The sequence below is a fragment of the Ambystoma mexicanum genome, chromosome 7q, assembly GCF_040938575.1.
Source record: "Ambystoma mexicanum isolate Mex_15411 chromosome 7q, UKY_AmexF1_1, whole genome shotgun sequence".
NCBI lineage: Eukaryota > Metazoa > Chordata > Amphibia > Caudata > Ambystomatidae > Ambystoma > Ambystoma mexicanum.
Window position 1 is genome coordinate 840,368,146 of NC_090941.1, and position 26,571 is coordinate 840,394,716.

At 43.2% G+C, this 26,571-nt stretch overlaps 1 protein-coding gene across 2 annotated transcripts in view; it reads right to left on the reverse strand.

Annotated features, from left to right (window-relative positions):
- Positions 1-26,571, reverse strand: part of AMOTL1 (angiomotin like 1) — a 1,007,056-nt gene that overhangs the window by 248,936 nt on the left and 731,549 nt on the right. For both annotated transcript variants that reach the window (XM_069639243.1, XM_069639245.1), the window contains one exon: positions 11,718-11,804. In XM_069639243.1, the coding sequence (XP_069495344.1) occupies positions 11,718-11,804 (87 nt within the window). The remainder of the gene's footprint in view (positions 1-11,717; positions 11,805-26,571) is intronic.

Here is a 26,571-nt window from a genome sequence, read left to right on the forward strand (position 1 = left end):
AATATATTTTTTTAAAGTGTGCATGATTTACCAAAATGTACAGCTTTTATATGTTTACTTGTGAAACTGGCTACTTTACATACATATGTGTTTTAAAGACAGTTTTGTAGAATGATATTCTGTCATCCATGAAGTCAAGTGTGGGTCGTAAGACTAGCTGTGGCTCAACAAATGATATGCATGTGACTTCCATGGCTCGTGCAGTGGCATAATTTTCAATTCTCTTTTTCATGAAGAGTGCTCAATCAACAGCGTTAAACGGATTATTTCTGTCTGGAGCTGACAAAATTGTCTTAGTGTAATGGATAATATAGCTTCTAATACATGAGCCTGAAAAATTGAACTTTTGAGGTTGGCAGAGTTCATGTCTTCTTTTATGCTAATGGCAATCTTTTTTTCAGTATCAATGGGTAGCCTTTCTTTACAATGGGGTCTGGCCAAGGGTGTGATGGAGAGTGGGAAAAATGCCAAATCAATGTGAAACTCTGTCCGCCCATTGAACATACAATGCACAATAGTCCATGGGCCTCATTACGAGTATGGAGGTAGCCATGGTGCTATTAGTGCTATGGCTACCCCCATGCTGCATACTGGGTCTGGGTTCCCTGAATGGGGACTTACCGGGTCATTCCAACCTTGGAGGGCCCGGTATTTCCCCATTCAGGGAACCCATCCCCATTCGAGCCCCCATAGGGCTCAATGGGAATGGGGAGGGAGCTAACAACGGGCCCGTTAATAACGTGCCTGTTGTTAGCTCCCCAGACTTTTAGCGGCTCCCGCTAAGGGACCTCGTAATGCGGTGATAAGGGGTTAATGGCACCGGCATCCTTACCGGCGCCGTTAACCCCTTACCGCCGACCTCATAATGAGGCCCCATGTCACTGGACTCCAGCAGTGTACCAGAAGACATGGTATCAGAACCAAGAGGTAACATAGCATGACGAAAGGAGTATCAGAACTAGGGTAAAGGTATCAAATGTTGCCACTGAACACTTGACCACATTGAAGGTCAGAAACCTAATGTATAGCCTAGTGGTCCTTGCAGAGAAAGCCAAAGGATGTGCATAAGGTGATTATGTGCCTTCTACAAACGTGGGTGTGTCTAAACGCCCTTGCAGGGCGTCTCCCAGAATCCTCTCAGACTCCTTATGGACCTGGAGGAGAGTACAAGAGACATTTGCTGACTTCTGCAAGCCTTTAACATCCTCCCCAGTACTACAAGGAAGCCCTTATGCTGGGTTTCTGGAAATAGGGTACCAGGTACACTGCTGAAGAGGGTCAGGAAGGCAAACCCTCCCCTCACCCCCCTGAGACCAGAAGACAATGAATTCACAAGATAGCATCTTCCATAAGGCTCCATTCTCAAGGGTCTGAAATCTGAAGGCGATTCCAGATTTTCCAAAACAGTGGGAGGCGGCCACATAAACACATGGGGACCCCAACCGCGTCGGAGAAGACTCATTGTCTGAAAAGGGAGGTCTGGCAGGGAGACCCAAACAGCTCTTCTGGAGCCCACCCCAGCAAAAGCACTAAAAGAATCCCCATGTCTAAGCCTTCTTAACTGTAGAAAGAGAAACTCCCCACATACATATACAAGCAGGTCAGGAAACAGCTGCAACCTTTTGTTTCTGACAAGACGATGGGGAAAGACTGCCACCCACTGCAGTGTACTTCCTTCAACTGGGGCTAGGGGGTTTGAGAGCCTTTTCCACCTTGTCCTTGAATGTTGTAGTGCCATTGGTGAAATACAGTAAAAGAAAGACAATGGGAGCAGCTAGCTAGGAGCAATAGCCTGCCGTTCGGTAGGATTGGCAGCCCACCAAGGAAATATCACATTCCCTGATGAGGATTTGAGCCAGCGGTCTCAATCAGCCCAAACGGGGCAAGCGTGGTGCTCAAAAGCCTAAAGTTGGCTCTTGAAAGTAACTGGCCCAGCATGGCTTCTGCAACTGCCGCAGCCCAGGAGGCCTAATGCTGACTAGCACTGTACATCATTGTATCGTGTACCAGGACCCTTAAAACTGTGAGTGGCTTTTTCTTGTTTGTATGCATTGGTCAGGGGAGCTCGGTTTCACCATAAACTGAGAGTAGAACTTTTTGTCTATGGCCTAGTCCAGACTTTGACTATTCCGATAACTTGTATGATTATTCCTAAACCCTCACAATTTCTTTTACTTGGTGACCTTACTTCAACTCTCCATGTGGCATACAAAATTAGTTTTTTTGTTAACCACTACATGAGTCTGAAGCCTTAGGTTGTTCTCTTGACATGTGACAACAGTTACACATCAACTCTTCAAACTGTTCTGTAAGAAAAGGAAAACGCAAAATAAAGGGCCAGAAGGACATAGCTCTGTTTAACATATTTGTTTTAAATTGAAATTTGTATAATGGTCTTAATATTTAAGACCTTTCATATACATGTTACAATACAGCAACACCCACAGTTATCCAATCATGATTCATTCATTTAAAAGAAAAATAGCAATAAAAGAGATGAGCATACAAGCTGTAATTCATTAAATGTGTTAATTGCTTCTCAACACCTTGCCATATTGAAGTTAGATGGTACATGATTGACAAATAGTCACAGTCATAAACCTATTCCAAATACACATTGGGTTAAGTGCAGTATCCGCAACGCCTCCATATTCTATTAGATGTTTTCTACGTTTCATATTTAAAAACTTACACTCTGTCAGTAGGTGTCTACAGCTTTCTGTACTATCTGTTCTGCATAGGCGACAAGATCTGCTTGTTCAATCTAACTTGTGTCTGGCCCTAGGACTTCCCCAGGGCCTACCAAGTTACATTTTACCCGTAGGGGAAACTTGTGTGTATCGAGGCTAAGTGCCTATTGCAGGGTTGAATTTACGGTATTCTGTGGCTAGTGCTTTTGTTGCTAGGTCCATCGTGCACTGTTCATAGTCCAAGTATCTTAATGTTTCTTTTGATCATAGATTTAGAAGCACATCCAGTCAAAATAGTACAGCAGCCATTAGTGCCGAGCTTCCAGTGTGAGGCTTCTCTGATTATGTGATTAAGCAAACATCCCACATGGTATGCAATCAATAACTTTCAATTTTATCCAGTTCTTTCTGCATACCAAGTTGACCATATTTCCATTCCATATAACACAGTGGGGCGGATTTTAAGAAAGCAGATTTCCGGATGATAGATTTGGCATGTATACTGGCAAAGCGCAGAATTGCTATGGCATGGAAGTCCCCCAAGGATACGCAGATAGAATTCTGGAGGAACGACCTGAGGCAATGGTCCACGGCTGAGTCTGTGATATGGTATAGGGCAGTTTGCAGAGGGATGCGGCAGGGGAGTGGTGATGTGGCTGCCTGGAGCATGCTGATGTAGATGATGTTTTTCGCTTCAAATGACATGTCCCCTTGAGAGAATGAAATTGAAACAGGGCGGCAGAGAAAATTGAAGGCAGGGGGTGGGGGGAATGAAGGTCTGGAGAAGGGGAGGTAGGCAATGGAGGCTAGCAAGAGGTACTCAGTGGGAATAGGAACACTACCCATGAGGTCTTCTAGTAGGAATCGCAATACCATTGAACCCCATGGTGGAAGCATTGCAAGCAGTTGTTTATTAGCTTTGTTAAGTCGCAAGTGGCCATTAAACGTGCATTACAGGATGGTGTCATAATTTGTACTGTGGCTAAAATGTAAAATGTGAAAGAAACAGATTTAAGCAAAACAGAGATATTCCAGCTTTTCTCTTGGGGGCCTGGTGATTAGGTTGGTGGTATGTGCCTCCACCTAATGGGGCGTTAGAAGGCAAAACCCCACCTTTATACAAATACAGGTAAGAAACATACAATATATACATTCTAATGGATTCCATCCTCATGCAGATTTCTCATCTTAGAAATGTATCCTCCAGCCACCACAGGTGGAGCACTGCAGCTTTGTTCCTGCTCTGTTTGGCTTCAGTGAACCCCAGGACTCTGGATGCAACTCTGTAGAGCCAGCTGTGTCCAATGATATCAGAACGTTTTTCTGCATGCTCTGGCGGCCACTGTTTCAATAAACCAGATATTACTGTATAATATCTGCACTGGAGGCCTCTGGCTTTAACGGGACAAAAATCAATAGTTTGCTAGTATTACTTACAGGACACAGGAGCTGAGAAGGTGGCAAACATAGATCTGAAGAGATCTCTGCCCAGATTGGATAACCAGAGGCCTGGGAACAGATGGTTGTAGAGAAGGTCCACAAGCTCAATAAAGAAGAATGATTGTGGTTATCGGGGCCTTGAAAGCGGACTATAGATGGAGCCCTAATACCCAGAAGATGAAGACAAGAAACAGGATGAATGCAAGAAGACCAAATGAAAGCAACTCAGGCAAAAAGATGTTGTCAAGAAGCCCAGGAGTCACAGGTGCAGTGGTCACTTTAGGCGTCAGGATTGGGTCTTGTTCAGTTGCTGGTTCTGGAGTCCAAACTTGCAAACAGGTGCTTGTGATGCAACAATCCTGGAAAACAGAATCAACAGCTTTGGGTGGCCCCCTTCAGGCAACCAACAAAGTGAACGGGATAACATCAGGTACCTTGAGACCGAGCAACTGCAGAGGTTTGATCAAGGATGGTGCACGCAGGAGTGGGTACATTTGGCAGAGCTGCAGCAAGCCACTTGGGTTCCATCAGGGACTGTCACTTCTCTCCGGGTGAGTGTCACAGGTCAGGGAAACTTCAGAGGAAGACCAGAAGGCTCTAGATGTGAATGTTCCAGCAGGAAGTACCAGTTGAATGGTGAGGTAAAGCTTGATGCAAGATTCCACAGCATGGAGAGGCACTGATCCACTGTCAGGATGATTAGGAGTTCAGCAGTACATCCAGCCTCAAGTTAGCTAACATAACAGTAAAGGAGGTGAGACAAGTCATGGTTTGGAACACAGAGCTATAATTATGGTTATTGCCCGATTGGCCAGCACCTCATGCATGCTAATGCTGATAACACTTTTTGGAGGAAGTAGTATTGGACTTTGTTACCATCTTAGCTTCAGCTTTGACCCATAGCGCAAAAGTGCCTGCATTCTCGCAAAGAACTTCCCCTTCTAGAAGTAGTTGCAGCGGCTGAAGTTCCTCTGTGGTAAGCTAAGGTCCTCTTTGCAGGAAGTAGGTTTCCTGATAACAAAACACAGGGCTCCCTAATACAGGGGATGCCTCTTGTGAAGAGATTCCATTCAGGTAAAAGCATTTGAAAAACATGAAAACAGTCAACTCAGTTGTACATATACTTTTCCCACTTATTAATGTACACCAAAACTAATATGAATGATATATTAAACTGAGGCATTTAGAATAGCTGACAGCCTAGTATTAGCAAGGAACATCAGACAAATAGACAGTCACCAATGTAGACCATTAGGAGAACCAAAAAATAGACGTAGGTTCTTTTGCCATGGTTTTCTTGGAGATGATGAAGCTGGATGGTATACTCTCTCCTCCCACATTCAAAAAGTTCTCTGATCATAGAGGGGCCATATCTCAGACCGCAGAGCATGGAATTTTGCCTTTCATCCTATGTGCTGCAGGTTTTTGAAGGATACATGCATACATTACAAACACCTAAACGGCTAGTGTTCTCACACAAACAACCCATTTGGAAAACCTAGCTTATTTAGGATAGTCGGCTGCTCCTCTAGTGCCCTCCACACACACCAACAATTGCTCCTCCAGCATCCCACCGGAGGAGCAGCAGAGCCTGGAGTACTGCAGAAGCAGTATCTATCTGCCCTTACCCAGAAATAACATGCCTCAGACTAGGTGATCCACCCTTACTAAAGGTCACCATCACAGCACAAAAAGTATTAATCATACTTTGCTTTTATTATTGATGTTGCCTCCACTCTGTGCTCAACTCACTTTAATTATCAAACGTGTATACAATGGAATTCCTATAATTGATGTTGTATTGAATTCAGACTATTGATGTTGCCTGCACCGTATGTTAAATGCATTGCTTCCACCAAATGTGTACCTAACTGCGCTGCCTATTGATTATGCTACAAACACGTCCATAGCGTGCAAAGGGATCCCCTTCCCTATTAGACCTGCTCCACCAACCTCGATTCTATACCCAGACAACACGGCATTGTGTTGCCACACCAGCCCGAACATAGGACTACCGCCTTTGTGCAAAACTACTCAGGACCATCGCTGCCAGTATCCCCTCACCACACATTCCCAAATGCAAACCCAAGCAGCACCACCCACGGGTAACCATCATCCCCAGACCCCCAAATTACTACACAATAGAGATAGTCACACACACAGGAAAGTCACAGTACTGTACTATACTATCCCCTCTATCCTCAGCATTATCATCCCATTACTCATCAGAACTACCTCCCTTCAAACCATGCCCATCATCAACCTCAACCCCACACCTGCCACCAACAGTGGGACTCTCCAACCACTCACCACCTTTCCCAACACTACTTGCACCAAAGGCACTTACATATCGTATAATACAGGCCTGGCCCGTCTCCTCGGCCCTAGACATCACCCCATTCCCTGCCCCACACCATTCCTCCCCAAACAGCCAGCATTTCGAGCCACTTACCAAACCCCTGACAAAACTCAACCTATCCTAGGTGACACCCGACGCACACGATTGGCATCAAGAACCACACACACAATCAACCAAACACGATCCACCACCATATCCAAACGCAACTCCAGACTCTCAGGACGCACACATCTCTAGCACCTCCCCATCAACATCCCTCACCCCTCACACACTCTCACCACTGCCATGACACCCACAATTCTCGAAACCTTGATAACTGCCTCCACGCAAAAAGGCAATATAACCAGTCCACAAATCCACCTGACCCAACCCCTTATCGACATCAACACAAGACAACCCCTACTAGGAGCCCTACTAAATGCAAGATCCCTTGGAGCACATTCAATTGAAATTCATCACTCCATACTAGAGCATAAATTAGACTTCCTAGCACTCACGGAAACCTGGTTGCATTCTGCATCAGGTCCCCAGATCACATTAGCTGTCCCAACTGACTATACCCTCCTCAGAGCCGACCGTACAGACATCACAGGTGGTGGAGAAGCCATCATCCATAAAACCACACTTCTTTTTAGGGAATGTAAATTAGAAACCATCAGTGGCTATGAACTTCTCTCCCTCAAACTAGCCGTTGACCATCAGGAAACCATTAACTTCCTACGAGTATACAGAACACCTAGTGCCCCAAGCAAGCCAAACTTAGACCTACCTCTCCTTATCACTCCTTTACTGAAACCCAAAACAAAATATATTGTCCTAGGAGACCTTAACCTAGGCTATGATGATCCAGCAGATAGCAAAGCTGCAGCCTGCAAAAAAGCATTCCAGGAGATGCAATTCTCCCAAATAGTTAATGCCCCTACTCATTCTAAAGGAAGAATTCTAGACTTGATACTTACCCTTAATATCACAGTAACTATATCAGACATACTCCAATTACATTGGACTGATCATCGTCTAATCAAGTTCACAATAAAGTCAGATATGGACCACAAAACCACATGTTGCAAACTACCACCCATACAGGTCAAAAATGTGCGTAAACTCACAGCGGAAAACTTAAATCCAGTACTTAAACTACTGAACAGCAAACCGCAGGCCAACACCACCCCTGACAGTATTATTAAACACTATCACCAATGCTTAAAATCTGAGGTTGATGAAGCGCCCAAAACTAAACGCAGCGCTCCTTGGTTTAATAATGAACTCATAGAACTCAGAAGAGAAAAAAGAGCCTTAGAACACCTAACTAGAAAAAATAACTCACCCGACCTACAAACCAAACTACAAAAACTAACCAAAACCTACAAACTCAGTGTTCTCGCCCACAAAGCTGAATCATTCAATGTACGCATAGCAGCCTCAGCCTCCAACACTAAAGAATTATTTACTATTATCAAAGAACTAGAAGCACCCATTCTCCCCTCCAACCCTATAGTTCCAAGCAAAGCCTGGTGTACTATCATTCAGGACGCCCTATCCTTCAAAGTGACCACTCTCCAAAACAAAATAGCTTCTCCGCAAAAACCTACTAGATCTTACCACCACGCCGACCCACCCTTCCACTATCACCAACCCAGATGTACCGGAATTTCACTTTACACCAGTCACCTCAGAACAAGTACTTAAAACCATAACATCCCTCAAACCCTCGAACTGCAAAGGTGACAGCACCCCAGCTAAGGTAGTCAAAGAATGCGCTACCATACTACCACCCACCATCACTAATTTTGTGAATGAATCCTTCACTACCAGCGAAATACCAGCCTCCATTAAAGCAGCCTGGGTCACACCACTATTGAAAAAACCTTCCCTAGACCCAATGATCCCTACTAACTACAGGCCCATAACAGTACCGTTCCTCTTAAAAATAATTGACAAAATAGCCTACACCCAAGTAAAACAGCATCTTGAACAGCTTCACCTACTAGGGGAAAGACAAGCAGGTTTCCGCCCCAACCACAGCACTGAGACCACCCTACTAGACCTCAAAAACCAGATAGAGCCAATAGAGACTCCGGCAAACTATGTATCCTCTTAGTCCTAGACCTATCAGCGGCTTTCAACCTGGTTGACCACGACAAACTTTGCCAAACCCTATCCACCAACTTCCACTTCTCCCACAAGGCCACCACGTGGTTAAAATCTTTCCTGTCCGACCGCACCTCAAGAGTATCCATAGGGAAAGTTGCAGCAGACCCCATCCCTGTACCACTAGGGGTACCACAAGGATCCTGCTTCTCCCCACTCTATACAACGCATACAGCAAGCTACTCTTTGCAGCTTTAGATGCCATGGGAGTTATCTACGCAAAGTTCGCTGAGGACACACAGATCCTCATCCACATCACAGGCAACCTGGAGCAAGAGACAGCCCTCATTAACACAATTTACTCACACATCCAAAGCTGGATGGCTTACAACAGCCTCTGTCTCAATGGAGACAAAACTGAGATCCTGATAGTTGGCTCCCCCAACAAACTCAGCAAACTCCACCCAGACTACACCGCCATAAAGATTGACGGCACACCCATCAACATTTCCCATAAAGTCAAAACACTGGGAGTTTACCTCGACTCTAATCTCTCCATGAACAATCACTTTAGCGCCCTCGCTTCCTCAACAGCCTACACCACCAAACTGATCACACTTAGCAGGCCTCTCCTATCTCCTGATAACTGTCTGACACTTGCTAGAGCCCTCATCCTAACAAAAATAGACTACTGTAACATTCTACTGCTAGGCACCGCCAAAAAAAACCTAACTAAACTCCAGCTTCTACAAAACAAAGCCCTCAGAGCAGCTCTGGGTATCAAAAGAAGAGAACACATCTTACAACACAGAAGAGAGGCACACTGGCTCCCAGTGCAGGCCAGAATCCTCCACAAAACACTCACCATCACACGCATATCAGACACAGCCCCTACCTACCTCAACAACTGCATTGCACGCAAAACCACTTCGAGATCCCTTCGATCCAACGCAAATATCCAACTGCACATCCCCCGCTTCACCACCACAAGAGCAGGCAACTCCAGCTTCACCATCGCAGCCCCCCGGATCTGGAACTCTCTCCCACCCCATCTATCCAATGAAACCTTGCTACCCAAGTTCAAAAAACAACTCAAAACCTGGTTGTTCAACAAATACTAACACTCTCCCAAACACTTTCTTACCCTAGACGGATAACCTAGCAATATTAGATCATCACCATGGTATATTACAGACTACACACCTGTTATATTGTTGTAACTAAAAAATGTATGTAACCCAGTCCTGATAACTAAGAGATGTACTCAGCTATCTAACAAAGACGTTTTGTAACATTAACTTGCCAACGAAGATATATGTAATTACACCGTATACCCAATGGTTTGGGGCGTATATCCAAATGCAATAAAATTAAAAAAATTTAAAAAATAAGAAATGGATATGCCAGAGGAGGCCCTTAACCCTCAACCTCCCACACCTTAAAGTGTTGGGGGATGTTTAGGACCAGAGTAGATTTTGTGAGTTCACTTTGAACGATTCACTCCTTTGGCAAACTCAAGAACTGAGAGAAATCATGTTGTAGCTCACTTAGAAGGATAGTCACATGCTGTACCGCACAGATCACTCACTATGCTGACTCTTGCTCATCGAATCACACAGTTCAACTTGCACTATATTATTGGAAAGATTGATCTTAAAAAGATGGAGTGACAGACACACAATCGTGCTTGTTAATGTACAACTCAAGTGATCTCATTTCAGAGAATCTGGAAGGAGGTACAACTCTTGTATCACAAACACTACACACTCATTTTCTGATGCATGTTTAGCATTAGCCAATTAAGGGTTTCTAGAGAACTTTCATCTTAGCATGATTTACACATTCTGATGGAAATGGCAAACAAAGTGCCCATTTTAGAACATGATTAACCTATGCACAGTATTAATGGTAGCAGCAACTTCATAGGTCATACTTCTGGTAATACAAATGTTTCACTCCATTACAGACACCTTCTCCAAGGTTTCTCAGGAAGCAGGGAGTTATTCAATTCATATAAATGCCCTATTTCAAGCTAGTTTGATTGCCAATAGTGATCAATTCATTCTAAATACATTTACCTTTTTCCTGAGACTTTACCAATAAAGTATTTGTTAGGGACACTCGATGTGTGGCTGGATTTCTTTCTAAATTCGTCTACTGAGGTGGCCCATTTTCTCCGGGCACAGTGAACAAGTGCTTCTTGAAGACACAATATAAGTTCAAAAAGACTGGGGCTAGATGCTGGTGAGCAAAAGTGTTGGTAGATCAGGATAAATCAGGAAAATAGGTAGGAAATGTGGTTTTGAATAAGCAAGTTTAATAGGTATTGCATACTGTGATGGTGATCCCTACACATGTCTGTAGTTCAGTTTGATGTATAGCACTGCTGGTAAATGTACCCAGAAATTAAAAACAGTCTTACAAAGGAAAGTCTTCAACATTTCAGGAAGCACAGCATGGAAGCAACGGTGCCCTTGATTCTGGCACATAGCCAGCCCAAATCAAGCCACGTGTGATATGAAATAAAATCATAACATTCATTGTATCCCGTCACATAATCCTATTTTATTTATACAGCTCTACAATTGCCTCCCCCCCTCTTCCACCACCAAGAGGGAAATCTAGTCCTAGCAAACTGTGCTGATGGAATGAACATTAGAAAAGGTGATGCCCAGGTCCACAAACGATAAAGTCCATAGGCCAGCAACACTGACCTCACTGTCCGAGTGGGGATTTAGAACTTTCTCCTGGGCAACTGGGATTTCTCCTCCTGCGTAAAAGATGTGTGCACAATAAATACGACTGAACTCAGATTGGACTGGTGTGCGGTTACATTTATCTAAATTGATACAAACCTTTGCTGTATATAAATGCCTAAAATATAAAATATAGTATACATCATGGAAAGACAGGAACGTGCAGAATCTATGAAGTTCAGAAAAAAATAAATGGCTATTTCTCTTGTTGGATGTAAAATGGGGCTTTTGTATTGAGACAATTACTGACAATATTAATGTCCATCTTAACTTTAATACATAGTTTACTTGTAATCTTGTATTGCTTACCTTCTGCTAGTGCACTCCTAATAGACTATAACCATATGGCAAATTCAAGCATAAGCATTGTGCAGTACTCACTTTGTGATGCATACTGCTCTTCCGCTGCCTCTTCACGCCCCTCGTACTCTCGCCTGGCAAGCTGCCTGTTGGCAGTCTCTAGACAGTCTGCGTATAAACAGGAAACACTTTCAGTGGTAAAGTACGGTTTGCAGTCCAACCACAACAACAACAAAACGAGATCAGATGTATCCCAACAAAGAGGTTTAACAAGATTGGGGGCAAATTAATGGCATAGTAATGAACCAAGCAGTGCTGTTTTGCACATTACCCACACTGAAGAACCGTTGCCTGTCCTTGTTTTCAGAACCAATTTACTAGTGAACATTGTCGAACCAATGTGGAAAAAATAAAATGTAACAACTAAAAGCCACATTTCTGAAGACGTATGGGGAATACTTATTTATCACAAACATACTGTGCCGAATCCTTGGATGTCGTCACTCCAGCCCAAGGAGGAGCCCCTTCCCATGAGGCCAGGGAGGTGAGGCTGTTCCCAGATAGTCACCCTGGGGGTGGTACTCAGAGGGTGGATCTCATTTGGAGAACCCACCCCCCCTAGGGACAAGGATGACCATCAAAGGGAAATGAGGTATGCAAACCTTTCATTACCTCCACCCATTCCTACCCATCCTCCTATCCTTTCACTCAACCCTCTGTAGCCCACACTTCCAAATGTCTCTGTAGCATTAAAAACCCAAGATTAACTGGGACGAGGAAGAGTAGGGATGACTTTAGAAAAACTTCCCTGGACGGTGCCGGGATGAGGAAAACATGCAGAGCAATGAAGAGTCCTCAAGAGAACGTACATACACGTTCTAGTAGTTTTGCTAGATTCAAAATAAAAATAGATGAAGGACTTAAAGAGGAAAGCCCTCCCTGGAGGAATCGCAAGTGAGTAAGCGGTTCGGCAGAGCACCGGTAAGAAACCAGCGCGTGCGGCAAGAGCGAGGGAACTGAGACATCCCTGTTCGGTCCAGTGAGGAGGAACAGGATGGAAGCCTTGCCAGGAGAACGTCCGGGCGCTAGAAGAACCTGGATGGTGCGCACAAGTCCAAACGCGCATGCAAAAGGCAGAGGAACGTTGTGGGAACACCGCAGCCCATGAGAAAGCCAGAGAAGTCGGGGGAAGACCGAAGCCGAAGCTCGGATAGCCCTAGACCAACCAGAGGAAGCCAGCAAGAACCCAGAAGGTATCTGGGTTGCTAGGAAGGTTGATGAGGGTGTAAGGGAATTGGGGAAAACTCAAGACTATCGAGCAGGTGTCAAGGAGGGAAATCCTGGGAAGGAAATACAAATACAGGTCTGAGACCTGCACCCAAAAGGGAAGGAGAGACATCCAAATCATCATCTTTATGGCAGTACCCAACATCAGAGTGAACCAGTTATGCCAAAGCCAAACACTAAAGGAACCTTTGTAAGCCATGTTCTTGATGGCAATACATGAATGAGAAAGAGGCCAGGGGAAGGGAGTCATTCCCCCTGGTATTGTGAAATGTGCTAAAAGTGTAAAGAAGCCAGGGGAAGGGAGTCATTCTGCCTGGTATTGTGAAATGTGCTAAAAGTGCAAAGAAGCCAGTGGAAGGGAGACATTTCTCCATGTGTTGTCAACTGCAAAGTAAGCCTGAGAAAAGGCCTGGGGAAGTGAGACATTCCCCCTAGTGTTGTGATCTGTGCAGCACGCCTGGAAAAGGGCCAGCGGAAGGGAGTCATTCCCCAGGCATTGTGAAAACATTGAGAGCAAGATACCCGGAGAAGGGAGGCTTTCTCCAGGAACTCGATAATGAAGAAGCAACTATGGGCAATAAGGAATGTTGATGTTTGAATCAGAACTTTCCCTTTTGAGTTCGAACTGAGAACTTCGCTGCTTTTTAGCATTTGAATATGGAGCTTTGTGTTGTGTCTTGGGAAGGGATTGAAACCTGGGCAAGGGAGTCATTCATGCAAGTAAAGATCCCACCTAGCAATTGGAACTGTGATTCGTTGTCCAGAAGAAGTGAGTCATTTTTCTGTACTAAGAAGATCCATCACTTCATTAGTTTAGTTACAAGTGTAAGGGACAGGAATAGGTTCTTGACATAGGACAGTGGACTCTTAATTTACATGGACATCCTGACTGAATCCTTAGTATTTTAGTTGAGGTAGGGAAACCCCTCTTAGAATTAGGGAACATTATGTTATCAATAACCATACCACCTGTATGTCAGTCTCCTCCTTCTGCACCCTTAAAATATGTTACAACCGTGAATCTGAATGAACTAAATATTTTTTAACATAAAATGTTAAGACCATGCCAATCTGCATACTCATACATGTTCACAAAGCAGAGTACGGCATAATTATGTTTCACTCACCCACATTCCTCACACTACCTCACTGCCTAAGGACATCACTTTGAATTTCTTTGGGCTGTAGGACGATTATTATTATGAGGGTGTTTTATCGAGCATGCACCTAGCATTGGGGAGTCACAGAGAGCTTTGCAATCATAGGGGGAAGAACACAGTGGGGAAAGCAGAGAAAAAGACAGCAGGGAGCTAGCAGGGGAGGGCGGAGAATTGGCAGCAAGAGATCTACAAGCAACGAGGAAATCAAATAGGGGGGAGCTGATCACAGAGTCTGAGGTAGGGTGGGGAGTGGAGGGTGTGTGAAACTAGGTGTTGAGGAGGACAACTAATATATGTTTAAAGTTGCTCCTTTTAGAAGCTGTAAAAAAAACGCCCAGAGCAATGCAGGACCATTCCGCTGCATAGCCTTACGGAAGGAGGAAGCTGGCCGAGTGATGTGTCACAGACCACAGCCATTGCTTCCAGCACTTGCATATATTGATAAGGTTACTGGGCAGCGGGCTAAATGATACTGCAGGAGATACCCTCGAACAACCCTCAGAAAGAAGGGGGTTACAGAGGACATGAATGGCAATTAATTGAACCAGATTGCTGCTAACTTTTAATATGTTTCTCCTCCCTAGTAGGAGTGGAACAAATGCCAGAATTTCACTCTGTGGAAAAGAAATGGAAAATTCAGGCCAAAATCTACCTGCCTCACCATTTTGCTTGTGAAGCTAAACTAGACTTTTGCTTTGAGCGTGTGGTATTTCACCCAATTAGGGGTCACAACATGTTTTGCCCCCCCCAATTGGGGTACATCCCACACGCTTAAAGCAGAACCCCCCCCAAAAAACTACATTCCGCCCAAAGTGGTGAAAGGAAAAATGAGCTATGTCAGTGAAGCAAAAAAAGTGGGGAGTTTCGTCTGATTCGCTTCAGGAGCGGTAACTCTGCCCACCGCTACTACCTAGACCAAAAATAAAACAGTACAGTCTACAAATATTTTTAGCCCATTTTAGCCATAAAAGGCAGATAAAATACACATAAAGAGTAATTATTAAAACATAGTTTGTTACAGATGTTCCCAATGTGGAAAGGTGATTAATACAGTGTGTCTCAAGCAGTACACATTAGATTTGAAGAGTCATATTTCCCGCTCACCATCATCACTCTGTCTTAATTTAGAAATTGCATACATTGCAGTTAAGTGTACCATGAATTTACATAAATAGACCAGAGGCTATCTATCATTGTAAGCACCAAAATGAACAAAGATGGGTTTAGGGCAGTATCTTATTCCTGATGCCTAGAAAAAGGAAGGCTGCATAACCTATGAAATTGTTTCTTAGTGAGTGCACAAAACAGAAATTACTTTTGTTTTGATGCTCTTTCCAGTTCTTTTATCAAGGAGACAAATGACATTTCCCACCCTGACTGTTCCATACAGCACTTTCAGGTGGAAGGTGCCATCAAATCTAGGTATGCCTTATCGTTGGTACCACTTGATCCAAGTCAGTTAACTGAGGGTTAACAGCCACATGCCTCACACACCTCAATGGCCGGGTTCAGAATGTGATGTCATCAGTGATGTCATATATAATGTAATTAGTGATGTCATATATAATGTAATTAGTGATGTCACCTCTGATGTCATCATTGTGGTGATATGCTGCGCAACAGGGGGACAGCCAGTTAAGGTGGCTTTGGCTAAATGGTCTGCGATATTTCAGGTTTTTTTTGCATGAAATATTCATCTTAACATAACTGCAACTAAAGCGTTTCCTCTGAATTTGAATGTTTTTTTTACAATGTATTGCTCACCTTAACGTCCCGGCAACTAGATTTTCCCCTGAATATATATTTATTCACTGAAAAAACTTTAGTTAAAATATAGTTAAGAAAACCCCTGAAATTCAGTGCATTTCGGAAGTCATTACTGGCTTAACACAGCGTGCTCTCGTCGATGTCCCCCATTATGCCATTTTGTATGTCGTTGTGATCCCTTCTCTTATAGTATGTATGGGCTCATGAGGCTTGTAACGGGAACGTGCAGATTTAAGCCGGTAATAATAATAATAATTTAGCATTTATATAGCGATACGAACCCTCAGGTATCTGAGCGCTGCTTATTATTACCCACGGTGTGTGGTGCTCATTTATGGACCTCGCAAGGATGAAAGGCTGAGTTTGGCCAACCTGCGTCAAGCTCTGCACAGATGTCAAAGCTCTACTCGCTGTGCTATCGGACCGGCTATGGAGGGACATCAATTGGGGATCGCCACAGGATCATAACAGCGACCCCTGGCAACTCCTGTGCGACCCCTGGTTCTGCCTCTGCAATCCTTGGTGTCTGCGGAGGCAGAAAGAAACTGAAAAGTAAAGAGGGCTCTCAGATGAGAGCCCCCTTTTACAGCAATTTCTTTTTGATGACAATCTGACTTCAAAACGGAATTATTTCTGTTACAGTTTTTATTTCTTTTGGACATTAGGCTGACTTAAAAAAAATAAGTCTCCCGCACCCTCCGCCCCACAGGACATGGACGACTGTCTCCCCTATGCATGACAGGAACCAAAGCTGGTACATTTTTTGGTAAATGTGTGTGCGTGCATGAAAGGGTGTAAATGTGTGTGTGAGTGGATGATGTATGGGGCTGGTGTGCTTGTGTTCAATACCTGGATAACTTACCTGTAACCTTAATTACTCCTAGTTATACTCTTCCTCGTCTCGGTAATTGCCTATGAAGCCCCTTGACTCATGCGGCAAGTACTGGAATGAGGAAGAGGCAGGTGGAGGTAATGCTGGGCCAAGAGGCTGAGTTTGGGGTTGGAGGAGGAGGAGGGTTAGAGGGATAGGGGATGTGTTAGGAGGGTGGGGAAGGTGGGGGCATAATATTAAGTAATGGGCATCCATGATAAAGCAGGCATGGTATTTGTTATTAGTATCTAGATTGCATTTTGGTACAGCGAGCCTAGTCCTTTCTTAATGTGGCATGACATTTTGTACAGGGCCTCTATAACAAAGTAAGCATGATAAGTGTTTATTATCTGTCTAGACTGACATTTGGGTGCAGCCAGTCTAGCCATTTCTTACTGCAACATGGCATAATTGTCTGGCCATCTTTAATGAAGTAAGCATAAATGTGTGAGCTATATTAGCCATTTCTTGCTGTGCTTGACATTTTGTACTGGGCATCTCTGATAAAGCAACGATTATAAGTGTAATTACCTGGCCTAGACTGACATTTGGGTGCATCCAGTCCCTACTGTGGCATTGCATACTTTTCCTGGAAGCTATGATAAAGTAGGCTTGATAAGTGTTATTACGTGGTTAGATTGGCATTTTGGTGCTGCCAGTCTAGGTATGTCTTAATGTGGCATGGCATTTTTTACTGTGCATCATCAATGTTACAGAAACCATGATAAGTGTTATTATGTGTCTAGCATTAATTGTGCAGCAGTTATGACATGCTTTATTATGGTGGCATTGCATTTTTAATAGCAAAGCAGTACGATAGCTCAGAGGGTTGAGCGCTCCCTGCTGTGATCTGTGCGTGATCTGAAGGTCTCAGGTTCAAATCCTGGAACGGCCAACTCAGCCTTTCATTCTTCCGAGGTTGATAAATGAGTACCAACTTCGGTTGGGATGATAACTGTATATAAATATGAGCTAAGTACAGCGCTTTGGTGAAAGCGTTATATAAATAACAAATCACCATTAAAGCATGAATGCGCCAGTGCACTGTAAGTGACCTGCATCTACTGGATTTGATACTGTACTATCGCAGCAACTGGCAATGTAGGGGGGGGGGGATCTACTTTTCATATAATGACAATACTCGACATGCAGCTACGTTTGCCATAATATGGAAATAACTGGCTTTACAATGCTGATGTGGCATATCTATGGTCCTGCCTCTGCCTAATTTTTATTTTATGTTTATAGTTTATTAAAAACTTTAACACATTTTTAATCATATACTTCACAACTCTAAGTTCATTACAAATGGCAATAAATTACTTCGGGCACAACATTCTAAAACAAACATAACAGAAATTAATGAATTCAACACAATACAATATTCCACCTATCTGACAAATTACTCCCATTCCAACTTCATTATGGTGGACTAATCGAGAAAAACATTCCCACCCAACCTTTTGTGTATCACTATTAAAATATTCACTAAAGTGATGGTCATTGAGAAAGAGAATCCATACAAGAGTCAAGCCCACATGACTTCACTGTTTAAATCTTCAAATCTCCTCATGAACTTTCCCAACCACATTTTCCTCGGCTCTAGTGTTGCAGTACAGCCAATCAGCCAATGTTTTAGCGTTTCTGCTTCCCCCAGCTTTTTACAGAGACGAAACATTCTTTCTTGTCAAGGGATCCCTCTTTTGGGACCCCACCTTTGAAGGGAGCCCAGTAATTTAAGATGAAAGCGCATATAAATGTAACAATATTTCAGCCTTGAGAATCTCATCACTGAGGACTGCATCTCCTTATATGTACTCAGGTGTTTAGTCAGCTCCCTTTATACAATGACATTCTCTGTATATCTTTTGCCATTTTACAATTTTCATCAATGTATGCTTCTCTGAGTCCATTTCATCAAGAATCGGGTCACAGCACTCCCCGAAATTGCTCAATGCTTTGTCATAATTATTTCTTAAAGAAATATTCAAATCGTCAAATAGCGAACCCTATGGTGGAACCAATATTGCCTCTTCAGTACGTATTTGGTATTTCAAAATGTGTACCTTTATGTTAATTTTCTTAATTACGCAAGCCACTTTCGGTAATGTCTGATGCCAGGATAATGAACTGAGGAACTGATGCCATCCAGGTCAAAGGTCAAGTGACATCACTTCCCATGATGTCATTCGGTCTGTGATGTCACTTCGGCTATCCCAGGCATTTTGGTGAATCGACGTCCTTGTGGTCATGACATCCCAAATGTGCTGAATTCCAGGGGTTTTCTTGAGACAAATTTGGGCAACTTAAGTACAGTGTTTTCAGCAAATTTCAATGGTTTCGTTATACCATAATACGCACTCTTGGGATGATAGTGAGACCTTTGATGGGTTTCCTTACTGTTTCACATATTAGGGTAGTGATAAGCTCTGCTCTGGGACAGATGAGTCGGGAGCTACTCTGCAGGTAAGACCATTACTTAGGTTCAAGGTACAAGTTCAGAATAACATAGGGGGAGAACATCCACCAGCCCCCTTACTCTGTGCCAGGCTCTCTTCAGCTGATATACACAGAATCTCCGGGACATTCACACCACTACAATCCACAGGCATTCATTCCACCTGGCATTCTGTCAAGCAAGCATTCATGCAGGACCAAGGCAGGGAAACACAAGACATAACAGGTAGCCAATGATCTTCTTCATGGCTTTAAACAGAGGTAGCCATGTCGTTCCGGGTAAGTCTCAACAGTTTCAAGGGATGAGCAGGCACTCACCTATGTGGCCGGAGTATGATGTCATATTGTATGATATTCGTTCCCAATTCCATATTCAAGGGTAGAACAGGGAGACAGACTCACAGTTAGCTGCTTTAAGATGACATTTGCTTTAATCTTTTTTTGCATTTAGATTTTTATTGTAAGAAAACCATCAAATGACAAACTAGTACAATATACAAGATTCTAATGAAAGATAATACCCACCGTAACCCTTCTTCACAAGAACAGAGAACAGAACCAATCACTATACATCTTAACGCATAACAATGTAGAATTTGTGCAATGTTTCCATTTTACATTTAAAAATCTCCCCCAAATATCTACATAAATGTTAACTTTCTTATTCCTGTACATTATCACCCTTCTCCATTAAAGACATTCGCCTTAAGTCCTCCAACTATGCAGAGGAAGAAGACACTTGAACACCTTTCCAATCATGTAGTATAATTTTCTTCGTAGATAATGATGCTCTGAAAAACCAACATCTCTGTGGGTATGATCGATCTGCTATCAAATCCTCCTCCCCAGGACAATTGTTGTAAAATCATAATCAATTTCAAGCATCAGAACTTTGTTCATAGTTAATGTAACCTCTTTCCAGAATACTCTCAACATGCTGTATTCCCACATCACATGTTCAAACGATCCCACCCTGTGCTTGCATCTCCAGCACATCTCTGAGTCCAGCAAACCCCTTTCATACAGTTTTTGCGCTGTCCAGTACACTCTGTTCAAAGGTTTAATCTGACAAACTCTTTCTCCCAGGTTTATTGAAGTAAAATTGACATTTCTGCACAAATTGTACCATCTTCAAACACGTATTTTTGAACCTATGACTTCTGAGCATTTGTCTAGTAGAGACCCATTAACTTCTTGGTAACATTTTCTTTAACCTTGTGGGTTGTTACCGAGTCCCCTCATACTGTGTTCCCACTTCGACCTGGTCTCTGCAGGCCACTAGTTAGAGCCCCCTTAGGTCTTTAAAAACGGATTACTAGCCACTCCACTATAAGCGAACAAAGATTACTTTTCAGTGGAGGCACAAATTAGCCTTTTCTGCAAAGTAGACTCCAGCAAGTCGTTAGAAGACACTTTGTGCTAGCGAGGGAGCAGCAGCTATTCTGACATTAGGTTTAAAGGAGCTATGGGAGTTATATGCCATGCATTATGTTTTTGAGTGGCTGATGAGCATGCGATTAAAAGGCTCATCAAGCAGACACTAGAGGACCATAGGAGCCATAAGAGATTAGTGGCGTGTCGCTAGCAAACAGCAATATATACTGGTGTTCTCGTCAAGATCGTTCAAACAATTCCCATTTAGGGCTGTTCATTTTTGGGTTATATTATTATTGAAAAGGAAAATACGCCTGCGACAAACCACAATCTTGCCTGGCTCCTTTCATAATGGAGAATGTATTTTTTCTAATCCCTGCGGATATCGGTGAATGCCTTTTCTATATATCTCTGTTTAGGTAAGATTAAGTAGTGGGCTATAGGAGACATAAATGGGTCAGTGTTCCTAAAGCATAAGGTACATCGCCCAATGCAACCTACCAAGAGTATGGAACAAAAGAGGCAACAATGTTATGACAACAGCTTCACAAACATTTAAACTTTGCCATACAGATAAGGAGGCCAAAAGTGCAAATAATGTATTGTGCCTTATTAAAACGTCTAAATTCACCACAAATCAAGTAAAAACACAACTGTGCATGCGTCACCACACAAGAGGGGCTTATGATGTACAATGCAGTATTCGTAAAATGGAATTTATACAGTCATGTGCTGTGTGCTGACAGATGTTACTTATTTCGTAGAAGCTTATAGGATAGTAGCTGTGTGGTGCAGATCCCATAGGCCACGGAGGAGCAGTTTAGAGGGCTGGTGGCAAAGGCGTTGCTAGGGGGTGCTTAGGGGGCTATAGCCCTGGGTCTTTTGGTTGTAGCCCCGGATAGAATCTCAGGGGCTACAACCAAAAGGCTAGCTAGCCCCAAGTCCCGACAGTCCTGCCATTAGCGTAGCCCCGGATCTTTTCCAGACCTAGCAACACCCCTGACTGGTGCGCATAGTATTATAGGGTTCTTCAAAAACCATGTGCGTAAAGTCAGGCACTGTGCATTGTTTTCAAGGAGTGGGTGGGTCAGGGGAGGTGTATGTGCGTGTCTGTGTGTGTGGTTGCATAATATGGTTTATCTATTGGGCACGGTTTGTGCAAATCTTGAGCAGATGTTGCTGGTTATGTGTGAGGTTTAGGTGTGTATGTGTTTTGGGCAGCATCTTTGGAGCCATGATCAGCGTCTTTGTAGGTCTGGTGGATGTAGTGATAGCTTGAAAGAGTCAAGAGCCAGAAGTCTTTTGACCTTCCAATGTGGCTTGGCCCATTTTTGAGTTACCGTGATTAATTTATCGTAACACCTTTGCCATTGTTTACCCTGAAAACCTCAAGACGCAAGTCCAAACGTTGGATTAGGCGAGATTTAGAGAACTGTTATCAACATTTCTACAGAGGTTTGTAATACTAAGCAAAGTGTTGTTGTTCAGATACAGATATATATATATATATATATATATATATATATATATATATATAGTGTACAAAGTAGACTTCATATGGTTTCAAGAACTTTAATCTAACCAGCAAGAAGCAACTGAGTTGAACTTCATTGTAACATAAAAACATATCTAGAATTTAAAACCAATATCAGATCAACAAATTCATTTTCTAAATGGATGTAATTCATAATGATGGTTTTCATGGTCTTTTTTTTGTTTTTTATTTGCATCATTATGATCATGGTTATAATTATAATCATAATTGTTTTTTATAACGTGCATAATAGGTTTCTAATCGTGGACCCGGGATTCGAACCTGTGTTTCTTTGTTTTATCTTGCTTCCAAGACGAGCGAGTTGCCACTGAGCTATACCGCCCGTGCCAAATATCTGAGGAATATATAGACAATTAAAACATCCAATGAAAATACTACAATGCAAGAATGAAATACTTTTGATTTGAATGTTCACATAACACTGTTAGGGCTTGAAGAAGCTCATGCTACAGACAGGTGGTTATAAAACCACTTGAAAGGGACAATGCCTTGGAAAGGAATTGGGCGAAATATATCAGTTGTACAATCATTAAAATATTACCATCATGATGGCAAATGTGTAACAATTATCGATCTATTTCAAGTACAATTTAGGGTTAATAAACATACACAATGAGTAGATTGTTCTAAGAAGTACTACCTGTAGTGCATGGAAAAGGTCGCGTATAGCATATTCCTTGGTAACACCCCTGGGGCCCAATTCTGAGCTCCATATAAAACAAGAAAAGTGTCAATGCATAATGGAATGACACTTTTCTTATTTGTCCCATATTCTGTGTCTTTATAAATATAGGCACACAATCTGGAGCAAATAAGAAAAGTGTTGTTCCATCACTTTTCTTATTTTACATGGAACTTCGAATTGGGCCTGAGCGGGCTGCGAGTTCATACTCTATGCAGCAGCGCGTAATCTAAGCACAGAAATTGGGGAGAATGCAGTAGTGCATTTTCCTATCCAGTAAACTGTTTTCCTGACGACTATAATTGCTGGTATGCCATTTCCATTATCTTGTGTTCAGACCTGTGACGAATCCCTGGATATCATCCCCGCTTCCCTAGGGGGAGCCCCTTCCCATGAGAACAGGGAGGTGAATCTGCTACACGATAGTCCCCCTGACGGTGGTACTCAGCGTGTGGATCTCATGGGACAGAAGCCCCCTATGGGACTAGGGATGATTATCAGTGAAGAACATGGTATACCCCGAATACTCCACACCCTCCCTCATCTTCCTACCCTATACAGGGCAACATGATTCCACACTCTCCCATGTACCTATGTAAGCTAGAGCATCCAACCCCCTTACAAAGTACTGAGACGAGGAAGAGTAGGAACTAGCTGTATGAATCCTGCAAATGTACTGAGACGATAAAGAGTCCAAATAACCCAGTTGAGAGGAATAACATCAGTACTGGAACGAAGAAGGTGTGGAGTAATAGAGAGCGCACCGCAGAACCAACTCCAGCAGTCTAGTCAATATGGACAATCTGTAAGCAACCGATCCTTAAAAAGGGAAGAAAGACTGAGGCGTTCATTCAGCCCTCCCTCAAGGAGCTGCAAGCACGTCAACCGAAAAGGGAGACCCGGGGAGACGAGGCGCGGAAGGTCGAATGAAGGACGACCCTTTGCCCTGCTTGAAGCAGACCACGGAGGTCAGCCAGAAAGAAGGGACAGCGGCGAGCAACAGCTATGGGTATGCTGTGGCTGGAGCAGACTATGCAGAGAGCACAGGGTGGAAGATATCAACTCCTGGAGCCAGCCGGAGCCTGAACTGATTCTCCCTGAAGGAAGGTGCTTGCTGGCCCTAGCTCGTGGGAACGGAGGAAAGATCTGGGAACCCCCTAAGAATGATAAAAGTACACTGAAGTACAAGGCTGGGAGGCAAGCCTGGGAAAGAGACTTTAAACAAACAACTGCATATGAAGTACAAGAAAGAGCATGAAGAAATAATTAGAGATGAGACAAGGGTCTGGGAACCCAAAATACAGAGAAATGACTACAACCACTATATAAAGAACAGCAGTACCTGGTAGGATAGTGAACCAAGTCTACCTCACGAACAGCAGAGAAGCCTGGGAAGGGAGTCATTTCCTCTGGTATCCCGAAAAGACTAAAAAAGGGAAAGGGAAACATTCCCTCACCATTTGTTGAACTGCCTGAAAAGTCTAAAAAAAGACATGGGGAAGGGAGGCATTCCCCCACCACTTGTTGAACTGTCCATAAAGTAAGAGAAAGACCCCGGGAATGGCCATATTCCCCATCACTTGTTGAGTCATCACAGTGAGTTCAAGAAGACATTCCCCTGGTATTGTAAATAGAATAAGTAATTCGAAGAGACTTTCTTTTCACAGTATTAAGTTAACCATAGACTTACATATCCCAATACCCCTAAAATGGGCGCCATTTGTTCACTGATAAGTTATAATAGAGAACCAGACATTGGGCATTGATGGCTATATAAGCCCCGCCTCCGCCGTAACGCATGCTTCGCGTTATGTCCGCTGACAGCGGTGTAACGCTACCGGCGCTCAGCTCACAGAATCTGCAGAATAAAAGAAAAGTAATGTTAATAACCTGAAACACTCACAGAATATCTTAAGACCACAGACTAGTATTACCTGACCAAGGTTTCCGCCGCCGCAGTCCTCCAACAGAAGATTTTCTACCGTCATAGTTCCCAGTTCAGTCATCAGCTTTCTTTCGCAGCCGCAGCAACATTCCAAGGTTTTTTCTGACTTCCGAAGACCTGCAATACAAGGTACCATAGTTAAATAACGAACAGAAAAAGGCTGTCGTTTTTGAAAACGAACTTACGCTGTGCAGAGCTTTTCTCTGATACACACGCATACTTACCACAATAAAAAAAGCCTTATCAGGTTACCGAAGACACCCGTTTAGTGCGCTTCAACTATAGCAAGCGCGCCAACCTACCTCAAGAAAAAGTTCAACAGCATCTTAGTCTTCTGAACCTCAACATCTACACACCCCTGTGTGATTGCAGGATGGAGAGCTCCTAAAACACAGGTGAGGAGAGTGTGGGCCTTAGAAATAAAGGGGGAGCTTCTTCAGGGTGGTAGGCAGGAGGGAGCCCTAGTAGAATTTACCATTCATAGTAATTACAGTACCTCCCTTCTTGTTATCTCTCTTTCATGACAGGAAAAAATCCTTAAAGAACCAGTTTTAGCAGATCAACAGGGCTCTTGGATCATTACGCTCCTGTGGAGACAAAGTAAGCGTTATAGAGTCACTGGTGTGTTTTCCAATGAGGAGTGTGTCACTGGGTGGATAGTGATCATGAGCTATGTTTATCACACACATTAATTAAGCAAGAAGAAAAGCCACCATTTTGGACCATTATTCGTAATATTTGAGGGTTCCGTTTCTAGATCTTCAGTCATGCACATGCCAGTGTACTGTGTCCAATGCACATATGTATGAAACACTTACTGCTTGTCAAAGAATTGGGGTTCTATTTGATGCGTACCATATGTGTGTGTTGATCACAATCTCCGTATCTGAGGGGACATGTTGCACGGTCACATACATGATACACCAATAGTCTGCATATCTGAGTGCTACACACACCCGGCAAAGCCCCAGAACATGTGCTGAAACTTCTTTACCATAAAAGACACATCATATATCTGAATGTTACCACATCCATACAATAAACATGTTCAGTAGGCCCCCGAGTGGGTTAACAGCAAGGGGTATTATGTCAAGTTAAATGTTTTATACTGTGCTATTCACCACTGTAATGGTCTAACAGGGCAGGGGCTTGTTAGGAGAGAGGGCGATAATATGTTCTTCATTGGATTAGGAAGGTGATGACTATTACAAGAAAGGTCCATAGTGAGGCCTCTAAAGAGGATTCATATCTCCCCAGTTTTGAGAGCTATTTTCTGCAATCTGAATTATGTTAACTCTTTGTACATGGCCTTCCCTAATACCTCACTAATGATTATAGCTTATTCAAAATATTGTGAAAAACATTCCAAACCCTATAACCCCTCTTATTCGCATTCACAACCGGCTTGCTGTTAAGGAATGGATTTCCTTTAAAACATTGTGTATGGCTCACCAATCCTGTTATGGTCCTGTGCCCAAGTTCCTCTGAGAAAAACTCATGTTCCTCCTCATTCCATCTGCTAAGTTTCACTACATCCAGTATCTATTCACCACTTAAAAATGGAACGAGATAAAAAGGTGGCTATTCCTTTTCATTACTTGCCCATTACTCTCTGGCGATCCCAAAGCCCCTCTCCCAGCAACCCTCTATGCCGTTCCTGAACATCTTGAATTACACAAAGCCAGTAAGGCCTAGCATTTCCACTATCTTTGTTTCTTTCTCTTGCTACCAGCCTTCTGCTTAGACTTGGCGCTAATCGGTCCTTGAGGAACGTGTGCTTTCTAAGATTGTATACCCTACCATTCTAAAGGAAGTTTGTACTCACTGTTTTTCAGAG